This window comes from Haliotis rufescens, unplaced genomic scaffold (assembly GCF_023055435.1).
Source record: "Haliotis rufescens isolate VD_foot unplaced genomic scaffold, xgHalRufe1.0.p SCAF_171, whole genome shotgun sequence".
NCBI lineage: Eukaryota > Metazoa > Mollusca > Gastropoda > Lepetellida > Haliotidae > Haliotis > Haliotis rufescens.
The window spans coordinates 88648-106042 of NW_025963859.1; the positions used below are offsets into that span (position 1 = coordinate 88648).

At 47.0% G+C, this 17395-nt stretch overlaps 1 protein-coding gene across 4 annotated transcripts in view; it reads left to right on the top strand.

The window, feature by feature from the left end:
• Positions 1–17395, top strand: part of LOC124127093 (AP-4 complex subunit epsilon-1-like) — a 123225-nt gene that overhangs the window by 22360 nt on the left and 83470 nt on the right. For all 4 annotated transcript variants that reach the window (XM_048397901.1, XM_048397903.1, XM_048397902.1 and 1 more), the window contains exons 5-6: positions 11997–12118; positions 12325–12484. In XM_048397901.1, the coding sequence (XP_048253858.1) occupies positions 11997–12118; positions 12325–12484 (282 nt within the window). The remainder of the gene's footprint in view (positions 1–11996; positions 12119–12324; positions 12485–17395) is intronic.

The window sequence follows — 17395 nt, forward strand, 5'->3', positions numbered from 1 at the left end:
TCAAAAGGTAGATTTTTCAAATTGTCATTTTCAAATTCTTGTCCTCGAAGATAAGCCGCTTCACACTTTTGTTCACCAATTTCATGTCCTGCCTTAATCAGTCTATTTGGGGAGACTCTTACAAATACACCACCATGACGCACAAAGATAACCTTACCGTCCTGGAAAACCACCTTGCCTGGACCTAACCATTTCTCACTGCCTTCTCGTTTGTAATAAACTTGTTCTCCATTATTGTAGATTTCCTCTGATGCTCTAATTTTGGATCACAAAGCTCTACGTATCCACTCACTTGCCTCAGACTCCACGAAAGCCTTGCGGGCAAGATGCAAAGCATTCAAATGCTGTGCAAATGCCTCACTTCTGGTCACACCATCCAGGGCAGGAACACCATCAGTCATGATATTCGGCAAGTTTGGATTTTTTCCAAACACAAGCAGATAACTACTATACCTATGCCACATTTGTAGTGCATTTCTGGCCATATTTGCCCAACACAAGAGAACATTCAGTGGCGTTTTAGGACACTGTTCTTCCATTTTTGTGAGCATCATGTCGACAACAGAATGTATCCTCTCACACAGACCATTCTGGAATAGACTCTCGGCAGCAGTGGTGTGAACCTTGACATTAAGTATACTGGCTACCTCTCTCATCTCGTCAGCACTGAATTCACCCCCATTATCTGTTAATATAGCTTGCATGACACCAAAACCTGCACCGATCCAATGAGTCATAATTTTGTCAATTACTTCACTAGGGGTTTTCCTTTGAATAAACACAGAAATGGTAAGTCTTGACCACATGTCAACCAAATGAAGAATCCACCTACTTCCCCACTTCTTCCAATCCATTGCAACTGTTTCATTGAACTGTGATGCCATTGGCAGGGCTACAGCAGGTCTGGCAGGTGTTCTCGTATAAGCTTTGCACATCTGACAATTTCCGTAAATTGTGCTGATTGTGTCCTGGAATTCATTTCGCCACACTCCTGCATCTTTCATAAGAGCAACAAGTTTCCTCTCCGGTGGGTGGGCGAACTGTCTATGTAACTTGAGAATTACCTTGTAACGCTCATCATCTTCCATCTTGTGTAACAATACAGCATTAACTTCTTCAACAGGCATTTTTTCATACTTGTCTATGGGAATGCAGTAATGTCCTTATGATGTGTAATTTAAACTAACTTTTTCACCAAGGATTTTTGCTGAGTCATGTTCCAAGTCTAATTTGACACATGCTTCCTTCATTATTTTCCCAACTGTGAGGACAGTGTGCAATTAAATGCCTGAAAGACCCACAGGCCAAACATGTCAAAGTTTTCCCATTGGTGCCAACTCACTGGATTCATGTTACGCTCTGGCTGTCTCAATCCTCTCCAGCCTTGTCTTCTGCCCCGAAAGCCACGTGCTCTGCCATACATGTAACTTCGACCCCGACTTCTGACAGAACTTGTATACTGATTGGCAAAAGCTTCCTCATTGTCATGATTAATGATGTTTGAGGATTCAACTTTAATTGACTGCATACCATTTCCTCCATCACAAGACTGTTGTCCAAGAAATTTCTTCAAAGATAATTTAGCCTGTTGATATAATGTGGCTTTGTTTGTGTAGTCCATACCTGTCATCACTAACATTTTTTCTTCTTTGGTTATTTTAGCACGTTTGAGGAGCTTGAATGCTAAGATTTCCTGTGGCAGACTCATGCTTTTCTTTAATATCTTATTATATTTTTGATCAAATTTGGAGATATATTCATTGATAGATTGCCCCACTTCCCTAGAAAAATCTTCAAAAACTTCAAATTTTTCAAGACTATCAACAAGATCATCTTTTCCAAGCTGAGAGTCAAAAAAATCTATCCGAGTTTCAAAACCATTTTCATTCTTCAAATCTTCAAGAGGAATGTTATCAAATACTTTCTCTCGTATACCACATTCATTTTCTGGGAGTGATAAAGCTAATACTATTCCTTGTTTCATTTTCTTAACTTCAGTAATTTCACGCCCAGCAAGTAGCTCCTGTCTGTATCTCTCATAACTTTTCCCTTTGCAGAATTCGGGGGGATTCAGTTTCGTTGCCATTCTATCTTCTATTCAACGCCGAACGCACTCGTAAACAAAATGTCAACACTCCAAAATTGTCCAGTTTTCGATCTCTCAAACACACTTTTATCTCGCCGCATCAATCACAAAAATTACTTGTTTGTTGAAATACACTCACAAATGTTTCTATCATTCACAGTTGTGATAAACCAGAGGTCTGGAATTTAAGATAATATGTGACATTTGTGAACAACTTGCGAACAGTGATAAATTTTCCGTTCTATCATGAAGTGAGAAGAAGTGATACTTACGTCTGGGAATTATCAATCCTTTCAGAAACCACGCTCTGCTACCATTGTTAAAGCCAGTCCAATAACCAAAACCAACCGCTTTAGACACTTGCTTCTTTTATTCTTCATCAGCTTTACACCATTCACACAAATACAACCTGTCACGCCGGCCGGCACATGCTCACTCACTTTCTCACAACACGAGATTTTCCCAGCAGCCCCACTTCCGACATGCGCAGTGGGACTAGCTTAGCAGACGATATATCAACATAACGTTCACCCCAACATCTGTAGACAGGTGCGCGCCCATCAGCACGTGTGAGTAGGAAACGGGACCTGTCAGTAAACAGTACATTTCTCCACCTTGCACGTGCCCATCTAACCCTCTTGGAACCAAAGCAGACAGTCCGCCAGATGACGTGGGGTCAATACATGACGTCGAACAGGTCTTCATGCAAAAAGTCCAGCCTCCCTCAGTCTGTTGCGTACCGTTTGATCTGATATTCTGCATACCCCAGGGATCTGTGTGGTTGTAGATGTGGCTGTGGTAGTGCGGTCTCGGAGGTGTCGCAGCCGGGTATATCGATCTTGTGCTTGGGTTGTCACCCTTGGTCTTCCTGACCTTGGTCTTTCGTCAACTCTGTTGGAGTTGTTGTATGGGATCCACAGTGCGGAGATTGTCTGTCTGGATATGCCAAAGTGCCTGGCCACTTCTTGCTGAGTTGCTCCAGCTTGGTATCTCCCAATGGCGCTGTTCCGTTGAGCTGCATTCAGTCTTGGCATTCTGTCACTGCCTCTACTGCCGTTATAAGGACTGTATGAACAGCCGTTGATGTGGATTTTTAAACCCATTCAGCAGGGGGGCCTGCATGCCTAAATGCAGGATCCTGGGCTGCACGTTTTTTACAGGCGGTTGCGTTTGGATGAAGCTGTAAAGTTCATCCCCAAACGCTACGTTTATGTGATTTGCATGTGTTTTCGCAAATTATAGACACATCATCTTTCTGTTTGACTTATTTGGTTCTCATTTAATGTAATTATTTTAGATATTTGGCAAAAAGGTTTTTTTCATCTATGTCAAGTTTCTTTTTTTGAAGAGTATATTTTGTAGAACAAACATAGCTTACGTTTCCTCCTTCGTTCAATTAACGTTTCCAATCCTGTTTCATAATTTTACAGATGTTTGTGCGAGGTATACTTTGTCAGCCCAGTAACTATTCTGGCAGCTTCTAGTTGGAGATTTCTAACTGAGTTGATAATTCTACCCCCACCCCACACTTCCCACACATGTTCGAAATGGGGTCTTATGAAAATTGTTTATACTTTATTTAATGTATTTCCATTCAATATGGATTTTAATTTTCTCATTGAATTACGATTGTTTATGTAACTAGACAGCCATTCAAGTAAATTCCCTTTTACACCATACATAATTCTTGTGAATACCCTACCTCTATTACATCATAGCCATAAATTCCTGTTTTTGCTGAGAACCACACTACAAATTTTTTATAAATTTTCAACAGACGTCCTCTTCACTGCCAACATATCTAATAGTTGTGAGGGAAACCCTATCCCTATCCAGGGGTGCCACTGCGCATACGCAAGGGGGGAATCACCTCACTTCTTTCCTGTGTGTCCAGATGACAACAAGGAAATTTTGTTGTTGCATACATCTGTACACGTGATTGCTGTTCCACACTTACAAGCCACACTAGATCATCACTAAAGACAGGCAGTGAGTTGTTCTACAAGCAGAGAACAAGGGGGTATAAGATGTCAGAAGTCTCTAGTAAGTAATTAGTTAGAAAAAGTGTTGTGGGATGAGGACTTCCTGTCTGTTCAGCTTGTGGGCAACATCAAATCACTGGTGACCCTCATCCTACGTGCATATCGTGCCAAAAAGCACTTGCACACAATATCATGGTCATCTTCCCGAGGCAAGAGAGTTAACTGACTTAAAAAAAAAGTCCACCCTTGCCGAACTAGGCTGGAATTCCTGGGCTCGATCGTAGCACCACCAGTGGCTATTACCAGTTATGTCCCTTCTAAACCTCTCCTATGGACCAATCAGATTCCACCTCTCGTATCACTTGCATTTGCTTCACACAAAATGGTGGCGCCCAGTCAAGACAACCTGATCGATATTCAAGTTCTATATCACGATAAAACGGGTCTTACATTGCGAAATGCATCAAATCACGTTAACACCTTGATTAAAAACATGAAAAGATTTGGAAAATATCTGCTGAAAACGAGTTGGAGGTGTACATGCTTTGCAAATCCTGCAATCGACAGAAATCTGCACGACAGTTTACGAACCGGATTTCGATTTCTGTGCGCGATTTTAATTGGACTATGCAAAGACTCGTTAGTCCAGCCAAAATGTAACTCTATTATACCAGCCTAGTTCAGCAAGGGTGGAAACTGGACTTGTATAGTCAGTTTACTCTCTTGCCTCGGGAAGATGTATCATGGTGCAGTTATTGCAAACTTTCTTGAGCATGGCTCAATGACCCTGACTATAAAAAGAATAGGAGAGCGTCAGCAAAGTGGTTCAGTCCATTGTGAAATCTATCAAAGAGAATCACGTGGGTGACAAGCGAGTGTCGCGTGGAGATGCCGTCTCTCCTTCTGAGGAGGGATCTCTTCACTCATCCTACCTTCCCAATATAGTTAAGGAACTGATGTACCTTTCGGGTTTTAACGTAACCAGTCACGTACATCCGGAAGCTCAATGACCCTGATTATAAAAAGAACACTAGAGCGTCAGCAAAATATTCATCTGCTTCATGTAAGAAAGTGATTAAGTCCGTTGTGACTCCTAAGGATAATCATGTGGGTAACAAGCAAGTGTCGCGCGAGTACGCAGTCTTGCCTTCTGAGGAGAAGAGATCTCGTTGCTCATTCCACTCTCCCAATAGTTAAGGAACTGATGTACCTTTCAGGTTTTAATGTAACCTGTCGCGTACATCCGGAAGCAGCTGGTAAGATGGATAATCTAGGCTTGGAAGAAGCAACCAATCTCCACTCTTTGCCACGCACCCCCTTTAACTTAAATGAGTTCAAGGAAAAAATAACCAATTAAATGTCTGTAATGATTGACAAACATATGCAATCAATGTCTCATGAGATCTCATATCTAAAAGAATCCGTCACAAAACCCCGGCATGGCAAAACAGGGCTTGGTCACGAGATTCAAAAGAGATCTAAGGCTGAATATGACAGGGCATCCTCATACAGCAGACACGCACAGTCACGCTGAATCAGATTATTATGAGGACAGTCGGAGAGTCATAAAAAGAGATCGAGAATCTCATAGATTCCCTCCCTACCAGGCGAACCATAGGGTAGATCATGAATCACAGGCATCGCATCACAAACAGAAATACCCACCAGTCACCTTCTAGCCACTATGATAGACGAACTGACAAAGCTCGTGCAAATCAGGATAGAATTCCTAAGCGTGCGCCATCTCATACTGTCACACAGTCCAGTTATACAGGCAGAGAAAGCGAGGGGGATTTTTTGTCACAATCATGCAGTTACAGAACATGCGATTCCCGCCCTGCTAGCCATAGATCAGACAACCGGGATTACTCTACCCCCAGCCATATGTCCCACCCCCAGGGCAGCCTGAGCAGGGGGTGCGGCGCTATCGCTAACACTGGTTCTTCATGCAATGGGGACTCTACTACAGAGGATAATTATAAACCCAATAATTATTCCATTAAAGATATCATTGCAGAACTTTATAATCTGATGCCGGCCTTAATACCAGATAACAAGGACAAAACGGCTGCCAAACCCTTGTTAGAATGTGCTGGGTATGAAGAACCTGTCAGCAAGACTGAAGAATTCCATACCATACCCTATCCGTCGTATATTGATGACGTCATCAAGAAAATTGAACCATCATTGAACGCTTCCCAGGCGCATAATACCAGACTTGGTATGCCTGCTATTAATAAAAGTGCTTACAGGATACACGATGCCCCCTTCGCACAGAAGCCTAGTATTGATGAAGATTTCACCAGAATGCACGCTGACATGGCCAAAATCAGGGACTTGGACTACATCAATAAACAGATGATTAATATCAGTATAACTGGATTGCAGCTGGAGTTCACCACGTCATACCCCCGAACAATCAGAGCGAAGGTCTTCCCTTAGACACCCCCACGGAGATGACACTACAGCAGAACGGGTATTTTTACAGCTCACTGGACCATATGCTGAAGATGCAGGAAGATCTTCAATCAGCACAAGTTTGGATGTCAGCACAGTTCCTGCTTATGCAAAGAAATCATCTACTACAGCAAGTTCATCATATGATCCCAGAGCCATTAAGAAGATCCATGCTATCACAGCCTATTACAGCATCACAGATATTCAACGGCAGACTGAAGTCAGTGAAGGAAGCCATTGCATCATCAACTAGTCAGAAGTTTCAAGAATCCACGGTCTCATTGGCATCCAAGATACAGAGATGGTCTGCAGATCTTCAGCATCAACAACAGAATCCTAGATCTCGTCATGTGAACCCTGGTCGGGATTCTTTTCGAGCCTCAACATGGAAGGACAGATCATTTCACCCCAAATATAGGAACTCCAAAGATGATCATCCCACTTCACAGTGAGGAAGAGGTAGAGGCAGAGGCAGTCTCCGAGGGGGATACCGACGGAAATGACTCAACCAGAGAGCCTACCTGCCCAGTGGACAACGATTTAGAACTACAGAAGATCAACGATACAACCACATTGAATCCAGTCGAACTAGCCGGTCTCACAGACATCGACCCAAGACTACCCAAGTTCAGGGACCAGGAGGTCGCCTTATGCAGTACAATGCAGACAAATGAGAAGCCCTCACAGACAACTCATAGCTGCTCGAAATATTCCAGATGGAACCTATCAAGAAGTTGAAGAATGCCAGTCAACAGCTAGAGATACCAGTTCAGGGTACTTCCATTCGGCATCCATCACCTCATGATATCTAGCGCACTCGACCAGCCCATCAAATCATTACGCTGGTGGATGTCTTGCCTAGGCCTGCTCACCTCCATCCAAGATCTGACCTACAGAGGCCGACTGCACCAGGGGAGCACAGAGGCCGACTGCACCAGGGGAGCACAAAGGAGCATTAAAGCGTTCCCTCGTCACGCCCAAGAACCGGGTTCGTCCCCCGGCATGGGTACAATGTGTGAAGCCCTTTTTCTGGTGTCCCCCACAATGATATTGTTGGAATATTACTAAAAGATGTGTAAAATCAAACTCACTCACTCATCAACAAACTACCAGTCTACGTCAGCCCTGCATGTACCAGACACACTAGCTCTCCAGGTCGACACTCTTTCTATTGACTGGGAGAGAATGTTCGCTTACTCATTTCCCCCATAGATTCTTCTAGACAGAGTACTGAAGAAAATAGAAGAGACAGACTCCGTCATAATTCTCATAGCCCCGGCATGGCCAAACAGGGCTTGGTTTCCAAGGTTACTACCCCTCCTAATGGAAGAACCTCTGAAACTCCCGGTACGTCACGATTTACTGAGACAACCGAAAACGGACATATTTTACGGCCGCCTCGACAATCTCCACCTTCACGCCTTGAAGTTATCTCGAATAAGCCGGTTACTCTTAATCAGCTGCACGAAGAGTGGCAAGCTCATGGAGACCAGCATCGTCTGCCCTATACAAAAACAGATGGGACAAGTTTGTCGAGCGGAGAATGAGAAATCATCTAAACGTGGAGATAACGATACCTTTAGTGGCTGAATTCTTGCTCTATCTCAGAAACGACAAGAAATTACGATATGGCACTATAGAAGGCTATAGATCCGCCCTGGCATCAGTATTACAACACAATGGCCTATCTATAGGTACCCACCCAGTACTGAATCAACTCATGAAGTCCTTTGCACTAGAAGACATTAAAATACCACATATATTTCCAAAATGGGATCTATCTATAGTATTGTCAGCATTGATGAAACCACCTTATGAACCTATGAGTAGTGCAACATTACTATTAGTTTCCAGGAAGACCGCATTTCTCCTAGCCATGGCTACGGCGGCTCGTGTATCAGAATTGCACGCTATTGACATTTCCACTGTAACTCATACCCAAGAATGGAAATCAGTATCGTTCAGATCACTTCCAGAATTTATTGCCAAAAACCAGTCGTCAACCTTCGGCCCACTCGGACACAGGCAATACACAATACCAGTGTGGGCTATCCGGAAAAGTGTGGACTATCCGAACAGATTACTTTGTCCCATAAGAGCCTTGAGATACTTCATAATTGCAACTCAACCCCACCGAAAGCAGAGAAGACGCCTTTTTATCTATTGCAAACCCTCGTCAGAAAAGGACATAACCAAGGGTACTGTAGCGGGTCGGCTCAGGTCGGTTATCGCAGATAGCTATAAACTGGCACAAGTCTCCACACCAACTTGGGGAAGCTGCAGACCTCACTAGATCAGAGCCCTTGCAACAAGTCTAGCCACATGGAATACAGTCTCCATTGAACAAGTCGTAGCTAGCTGCCAGTGGAAGACCCATAACACGTTCTCAAACTTTTACTTACGAGACATACAGACCGATCTGGATGGACTATACACACTGGGAACCTTGGTGGCAGCCCAGGTGATAGTCTCCAAGTAACCTTGTTCCCCCCTCTTCTTGAGAAAGGGGGAAAGAGGCGGGGTGGGGGTGTTTGAGGATTTCAGAATACCTCATGAACTCAGGGTAAGTTGACCTTTGTACTTAGTTTGCTATTGGATAGTACGAGGGCCATTCAATATATAACCAGCCTAAGCTATTTATCAGATCTTAACGGTTGCATGCTTGTCACGTGCTGTGCACCAATGTATGTCACGTGCATAGACAAAGTTTCACTGAGGAAATTGTATTTGAAGTTACACACGTGATCTATAAAGATGGCAAGGGTAGATTCTGCCAAATTTTCGTGAAAGGTTCAATACAGGGCTGGTAATAGGTACCTCTACTTAAAAGGTAAACCGGGAAAGGAGATACATGATGAATTGTCAGATGTTTATGGTGACAGTGCACCTTCGTATGCACAGGTCAAATTCTGGGTTGCAGAATTTAAGAGGGGTCAGGTGAACCTGGAAGATGAGCCACGCCCTGGCAGGCCTGTAGAGGTGACCAATGACCAAACCAGTGAAGCTGTGAGACAACTGGTTGTCAAAGACAGGCGAATGAAGGTGTCAGAAATGGCCAAGGCCTTGGACATTTCAGAGGGAACTGTCCATACCATTTTGCATGATCCGTGTATGAGGAAGCTGTCTGCCCGATGGGTCCCGAAATGTCTGAGTGATGATCAGAAGGCTGTATGTGCGTCAATGTGTCAGGCACTTTTGACGCAATGCAGTTGGGATGCAGACAACTTTATGGAGAGAATTGTTACTGGTGATGAAACCTGGGTACACCACTATGACCCAGAAACCAAAGAACAGAGTAAGCAGTGGACTGGCTTTGCTTCACCCCATTCCAAAAAGTTTAAGACTCAACCATCGGCTGGCAAAGTCATTGCAACCATCTTTTGGGATACCAAAGGGGTCTTGCTCATTGACTACTTGCCACGTGGCCAGACTATTACTGGAGAGTACTACTCCGATCTCCTGGACCGTTTGCGGACTGCTATTCTTGCCAAACGTCGTGGAACGATCACAAAAGGTGTGCTGCTCCAACATAATAATGCCAGAGTGCATACCTGTCGACTTGCGGTTGTTGAAGTGAAGTAGAATGGGTTCAAAGTATTGCCTCATCCACCTTACTCACCAGACCTGGCACCAAGCGACTACTTTCTCTTCCCAAACTTGAAGAAAGAACTGCGTGGACGTCATTTCCGGTCCGATGATGAACTCACGACAGCAGTGGAGGGGTGGTTACACAAGCAACCCCATGCTTTCTATCACAACGGGCTTTTAGCTCTCACACATCGCTGGACAAAGTGCATAGACCTCAATGGTGGTTATGTGGAAAAAGAAGAAGTGAGGAGCAGTAGCAAATAGGTTAGGCTGGTTATATATTGAATGGCCCTCGTAGACAAGTCAAGTGGCAACACTGAAATGAGAGATCGAAGAATTAAGTGATATACGCTTTCTACATGATAATCAAGGATGTATGATGTACTACCACCGGAAGTGACGTCATGGGAGACCTCACGCCGGACTAACGTCAAAATACTTTAAATATCACTATCCAAAAGGGCATAACGGAAAACCACGTCATAAAGTGATAAGAGATCATGGAAGACATATTCCACAAACGTGGGCATTGAATGACAACTGGAAGTGACGTCACAGATGACATCATCACCGGAAGTGACGTCATAATATGTCTAAGTATCACATTGGTGGCTATATACATGGATATTATACCCATAATATGACGCTTTTTTTTTCTCTATGTCTAGCCTTGTAAGTAGACTATAGACATATTCCATTTGGTCCCTTTTGGCATACAATCCTTGGGTTACCACTTCACAAAGCCAAATATCTAAGGGATGCTAGATACCAGATCCCACCGGTCCATCTGGTGTATGCTGGCTATGATGTAATAGACGTAGGGTATTCACAAGAATTATCTAACAATAGTTATCATTGTGTATAATTCTAAGAATACCACTTCTTTTACATCAGGAATTAATCCCTCCCACCTTCCCAAATATCTGCATCTAGTTGATGAGGATAATGGGTTGAAAGAAGTGAGGTGATTGCCACCTTGCGCATGCGCAGTGGCGCCCCTGGCGAGGGATAGGGTTTACCTCACAACTCTTAGATATGTTGGCAGTGAAGGGGATGTCTGTTGAATTTTTTTTTAAATTTGTAGTGTGGGTCTCAGCATAAACAGGAATTTATGGCTATGATGTAATAGAGGTAGTATTCTTAGAAGTATACACAATGATAACTATTGTTAGATTTCTAAGTTGTACATAAGCCCTCTATGCCAGACACGATTAAATGCTTTTGACACATCGCAAAAAAACATGCAATATTTTTCTCTATTATCTGAAGATATACAAATTTCATTATACAATTCAATTCATTGATGGACAGTGGAATGGCCTTTTTGAAAGCTTTTTATACATGTATAACAATTTCTTTAATAGGTTATGACTTATTCTGTCTGTATCAGATGCCTTATTTATTTCAAGACATTTAAAAACGTCAGATATTTCATTTTCTGAGACAGTTAATTTGTCAAAAATACTCTTAGTGCGTTGCTTGAAATATGGTAATTCATCCGTTCTTCAGTTAGGGTAGATATGGATTGGAAATATTCATTTAATCTGTCTGATTTTTCTAAATCTGAAAATATAGTGGAACAGTCATCCGTATCTTGTTTCCTTAACGGGATATTGCTCAAAGATGTTCCAGAGTTTTTGACAACATATCTTAAAAATTTCCGATATGATTGTTTATTTACTATACATGTATATAGTTCCGAAAGAAATTCATCGATGTTAGAATATAACTTTTCTGTCCCATAACTTTTCATGTTGTTGACTTTATTGCATTGTTTTTTTGTATGCTATAATATCTGTCCATCTAGTTGTCAACAGTAATGTGGATTAACTATCGTTCACTTGTGATCCTTTTCATTTTTTCTTCAATGCATTGTGTTGAAGGACATGAGGAGCAGCAGCTTGTTGGACAACTGCATGAGTATCACAGCAGCCAGTCAACTCCTCCACGCAGAGACCATCCCCATGTTCCTGCCTCTCGTGATGGAGAAGCTGAAACATCAGCGGTATGTACGTGACACTCACAGTTGACCTATGGGGCACAAATTTAAAGCAACATAGTGTCTGGTGTGCTGTGCTTGACCAGTAGTGTTTCACAGCTTCTGTCTACAGAGACCATACACATGTTTAAATCAATGAGACAGTATGACTAATACCATTAGCCTCTTTAGCTTCTTTCATTAGAGGAGTTGCCATGGTCACTGTGTTTCAGGGAGCTGGTGAGGGTGAAGGCAGCCCAGTGTCTGCATCAGTTCTATCTGAAGGCTCCCAACATGCTGGTCCATGTCCACGCAGACTTCCAGAGGGCGCTGTGTGACAAGGACCCGGGGGTCATCCGGGGGGTGGTCCACATCTACATCCAGCTGGCTCAGGTTAGTGAGGACAACTCTCCCACTGGCCCAGGTTAGTGAGGTCAACTCTCCCACTGGCCCAGGTTAGTGAGGTCACCTCTCACACTGGCCCAGGTTAGTGAGGACAACTCTCCCACTGGCCCAGGTTATTGAGGTCAACTCTCCCACTGGCCCATGTTAGTGAGGTCAACTCTCCCACTGGCCCAGGTTAGTGAGGTCAACTCTCCCACTGGCCCAGGTTAGTGAGGACAACTCTCCCACTGGCCCAGGTTAGTGAGGGCAACTCTCCCACTGGCCCAGGTTAGTGAGGGCAACTCTCCCACTGGCCCTGGTTAGTGAGGGCAACTCTCCCACTGGCACAGGTTAGTGAGGGCAACTCTCCCACTGGCCCAGGTTAGTGAGGACAACTCTCCTTAATGACCCAGGTTAGTGAGGTCAACTCTCCCACTGGCCCTGGTTAGTGAGGACAACTCTCCTTAATGACCCAGGTTAGTGAGGTCAACTCTCCTTAATGACCCAGGTTAGTGAGGTCAACTCTCCCACTGACCCAGGTTAGTGAGGGCAACTCTCCCACTGGCCCAGGTTAGTGAGGGCAACTCTCCCACTGGCCCAGGCTAGTGAGGGCAACTCTCCCATTGAACCAGGTTAGTGAGGGCAACTCTCCTTAATGTCCCAGGTTAGTGAGGGCAACTCTCCCACTGGCCAAGGGTAGTGAGGGAAACTCTCCCACTGGCCCAGGCTAGTGAGGGCAACTCTCCCACTGGCCCAGGCTAGTGAGGACAACTCTCCCACTGGCCCAGGTTAGTGAGGGCAACTCTCCCACTGGCCCAGGTTAGTGAGGGCAACTCTCCCACTGGCCCTGGTTAGTGAGGGCAACTCTCCCACTGGCCCAGGCTAGTGAGGACAACTCTCCCATTGACCAAGGTCAGTGAGGGCAACTCTCCCACTGACTCAGGTTAGTGAGGGCAACTCTCCCACTTGCCCAGGTTAGTGAGGGCAACTCTCCCACTGGCCCAGGTTAGTGAGGACAACTCTCCCACTGGCCCAGGATAATGAGAACAACTATCCTTAACGACCCTGGTTAGTGAGGGCAACTCTCCCACTGGCCCTGGCTAGTGAGGACAACTCTCACACTGGCCCAGGTTAGTGAGGACAACTCTCCTTAATGTCCCAGGTTAGTGAGGGCAACTCTCCCACTGGCCCAGGCTAGTGAGGACAACTCTCCTTAATGTCCCAGGTTAGTGAGGACAACTCTCCTTAATGACACAGGCTAGTGAGGGCAACTCTCCCACTGGCCCAGGCTAGTGAGGACAACTCTCCCATTGACCCAGGTTAGTGAGGGCAACTCTCCCACTGACTCAGGTTAGTGAGGGCAACTCTCCCTCTGACTCAGGTTAGTGAGGGCAACTCTCCCACTGGCCCAGGCTAGTGAGGACAACTCTCCCATTGACCCAGGTTCGTGAGGGCAACTCTCCCACTTGCCCAGGCTAGTGAGGACAACTCTCCTTAATGTCCCAGGTTAGTGAGGGCAACTCTCCCATTGAACCAGGTTAGTGAGGGCAACTCTCCCACTGGCCAAGGGTAGTGAGGGAAACTCTCCCACTGGCCCAGGCTAGTGAGGGCAACTCTCCCACTGGCACAGGCTAGTGAGGACAACTCTCCCACTGGCCCAGGTTAGTGAGGACAACTCTCCCACTGGCCCAGGTTAGTGAGGGCAACTCTCCCACTGGCCCTGGTTAGTGAGGGCAACTCTCCCACTGGCCCAGGCTAGTGAGGACAACTCTCCCATTCACCCAGGTCAGTGAGGGCAACTCTCCCACTGACTCAGGTTAGTGAGGGCAACTCTCCCACTTGCCCAGGTTAGTGAGGGCAACTCTCCCACTGGCCCAGGTTAGTGAGGGCAACTCTCCCACTGGCCAAGGTTCGTGAGGGCAACTCTCCCACTGGCCCAGGTTAATGAGGACAACTCTCCTTAACGACCCTGGTTAGTGAGGGCAACTCTCCCACTGGCCCTGGCTAGTGAGGACAACTCTCCCACTGGCCCAGGTTAGTGAGGACAACTCTCCTTAATGTCCCAGGTTAGTGAGGGCAACTCTCCCACTGGCCCAGGCTAGTGAGGACAACTCTCCTTAATGTCCCAGGTTAGTGAGGACAACTCTCCTTAATGACACAGGCTAGTGAGGGCAACTCTCCCACTGGCCCAGGCTAGTGAGGACAACTCTCCCATTGACCCAGGTTAGTGAGGGCAACTCTCCCACTGACTCAGGTTAGTGAGGGCAACTCTCCCACTGACTCAGGTTAGTGAGGGCAACTCTCCCACTGGCCCAGGCTAGTGAGGACAACTCTCCCATTGACCCAGGTTAGTGAGGGCAACTCTCCCACTTGCCCAGGCTAGTGAGGACAACTCTCCCACTGGCACAGGTTAGTGAGGGCAACTCTCCCACTGGCCCAGGTTAGTGAGGACAACTCTCCTTAATGACCCAGGTTAGTGAGGTCAACTCTCCTTAATGACCAAGGTTAATGAGGTCAACTCTCCCACTGACCCAGGTTAGTGAGGGCAACTCTCCCACTGGCCCTGGTTAGTGAGGGCAACTCTCCCACTGGCCCAGGCTAGTGAGGGCAACTCTCCCATTGACCCAGGTTAGTGAGGGCAACTCTCCCACTGGCCCAGGCTAGTGAGGGCAACTCTCCTTAATGTCCCAGGTTAGTGAGGGCAACTCTCCCACTGGCCAAGGGTAGTGAGGGAAACTCTCCCACTGGCCCAGGTTAGTGAGGACAACTCTCCCATTGACCCAGGTTAGTGAGGGCAACTCTCCTTAATGTCCCAGGTTAGTGAGGGCAACTCTCCCACTGGCCCAGGGTAGTGAGGGAAACTCTCCCACTGGCCCAGGCTAGTGAGGGCAACTCTCCCACTGGCCCAGGTTAGTGAGGACAACTCTCCCACTGGCCCTGGTTAGTGAGGGCAACTCTCCCACTGGCACAGGCTAGTGAGGACAACTCTCCCATTGACCCAGGTCAGTGAGGGCAACTCTCCTACTGACTCAGGTTAGTGAGGGCAACTCTCCCACTGGCCCAGGTTAGTGAGGGCAACTCTCCCACTGGCCCAGGTAAGTGAGGGCAACTCTCCCACTGGCCAAGGTTAGTGAGGGCAACTCTCCCACTGGCCCAGGTTAATGAGGACAACTCTCCTTAACGACCCAGGTTAGTGAGGGCAACTCTCCCACTGGCACAGGCTAGTGAGGACAACTCTCCCACTGGCCCAGGTTAGTGAGGACAACTCTCCCACTGGCCCAGGTTAGTGAGGGCAACTCTCCCACTGGCCCTGGTTAGTGAGGGCAACTCTCCCACTGGCCCAGGCTAGTGAGGACAACTCTCCCATTCACCCAGGTCAGTGAGGGCAACTCTCCCACTGACTCAGGTTAGTGAGGGCAACTCTCCCACTTGCCCAGGTTAGTGAGGGCAACTCTCCCACTGGCCCAGGTTAGTGAGGGCAACTCTCCCACTGGCCAAGGTTAGTGAGGGCAACTCTCCCACTGGCCCAGGTTAATGAGGACAACTCTCCTTAACGACCCTGGTTAGTGAGGGCAACTCTCCCACTGGCCCTGGCTAGTGAGGACAACTCTCCCACTGGCCCAGGTTAGTGAGGACAACTCTCCTTAATGTCCCAGGTTAGTGAGGGCAACTCTCCCACTGGCCCAGGCTAGTGAGGACAACTCTCCTTAATGTCCCAGGTTAGTGAGGACAACTCTCCTTAATGACACAGGCTAGTGAGGGCAACTCTCCCACTGGCCCAGGCTAGTGAGGACAACTCTCCCATTGACCCAGGTTAGTGAGGGCAACTCTCCCACTGACTCAGGTTAGTGAGGGCAACTCTCCCACTGACTCAGGTTAGTGAGGGCAACTCTCCCACTGGCCCAGGCTAGTGAGGACAACTCTCCCATTGACCCAGGTTAGTGAGGGCAACTCTCCCACTTGCCCAGGCTAGTGAGGACAACTCTCCCACTGGCACAGGTTAGTGAGGGCAACTCTCCCACTGGCCCAGGTTAGTGAGGACAACTCTCCTTAATGACCCAGGTTAGTGAGGTCAACTCTCCTTAATGACCAAGGTTAATGAGGTCAACTCTCCCACTGACCCAGGTTAGTGAGGGCAACTCTCCCACTGGCCCTGGTTAGTGAGGGCAACTCTCCCACTGGCCCAGGCTAGTGAGGGCAACTCTCCCATTGACCCAGGTTAGTGAGGGCAACTCTCCCACTGGCCCAGGCTAGTGAGGGCAACTCTCCTTAATGTCCCAGGTTAGTGAGGGCAACTCTCCCACTGGCCAAGGGTAGTGAGGGAAACTCTCCCACTGGCCCAGGTTAGTGAGGACAACTCTCCCATTGACCCAGGTTAGTGAGGGCAACTCTCCCATTGACCCAGGTTAGTGAGGGCAACTCTCCTTAATGTCCCAGGTTAGTGAGGGCAACTCTCCCACTGGCCCAGGGTAGTGAGGGAAACTCTCCCACTGGCCCAGGCTAGTGAGGGCAACTCTCCCACTGGCCCAGGTTAGTGAGGACAACTCTCCCACTGGCCCTGGTTAGTGAGGGCAACTCTCCCACTGGCACAGGCTAGTGAGGACAACTCTCCCATTGACCCAGGTCAGTGAGGGCAACTCTCCAACTGACTCAGGTTAGTGAGGGCAACTCTCCCACTGGCCCAGGTTAGTGAGGGCAACTCTCCCACTGGCCCAGGTTAGTGAGGGCAACTCTCCCACTGGCCAAGGTTAGTGAGGGCAACTCTCCCACTGGCCCAGGTTAATGAGGACAACTCTCCTTAACGACCCAGGTTAGTGAGGGCAACTCTCCCACTGGCACTGGCTAGTGAGGACAACTCTCCCACTGGCCCAGGTTAGTGAGGGCAACTCTCCCACTGGCCCAGGTTAGTGAGGGCAACTC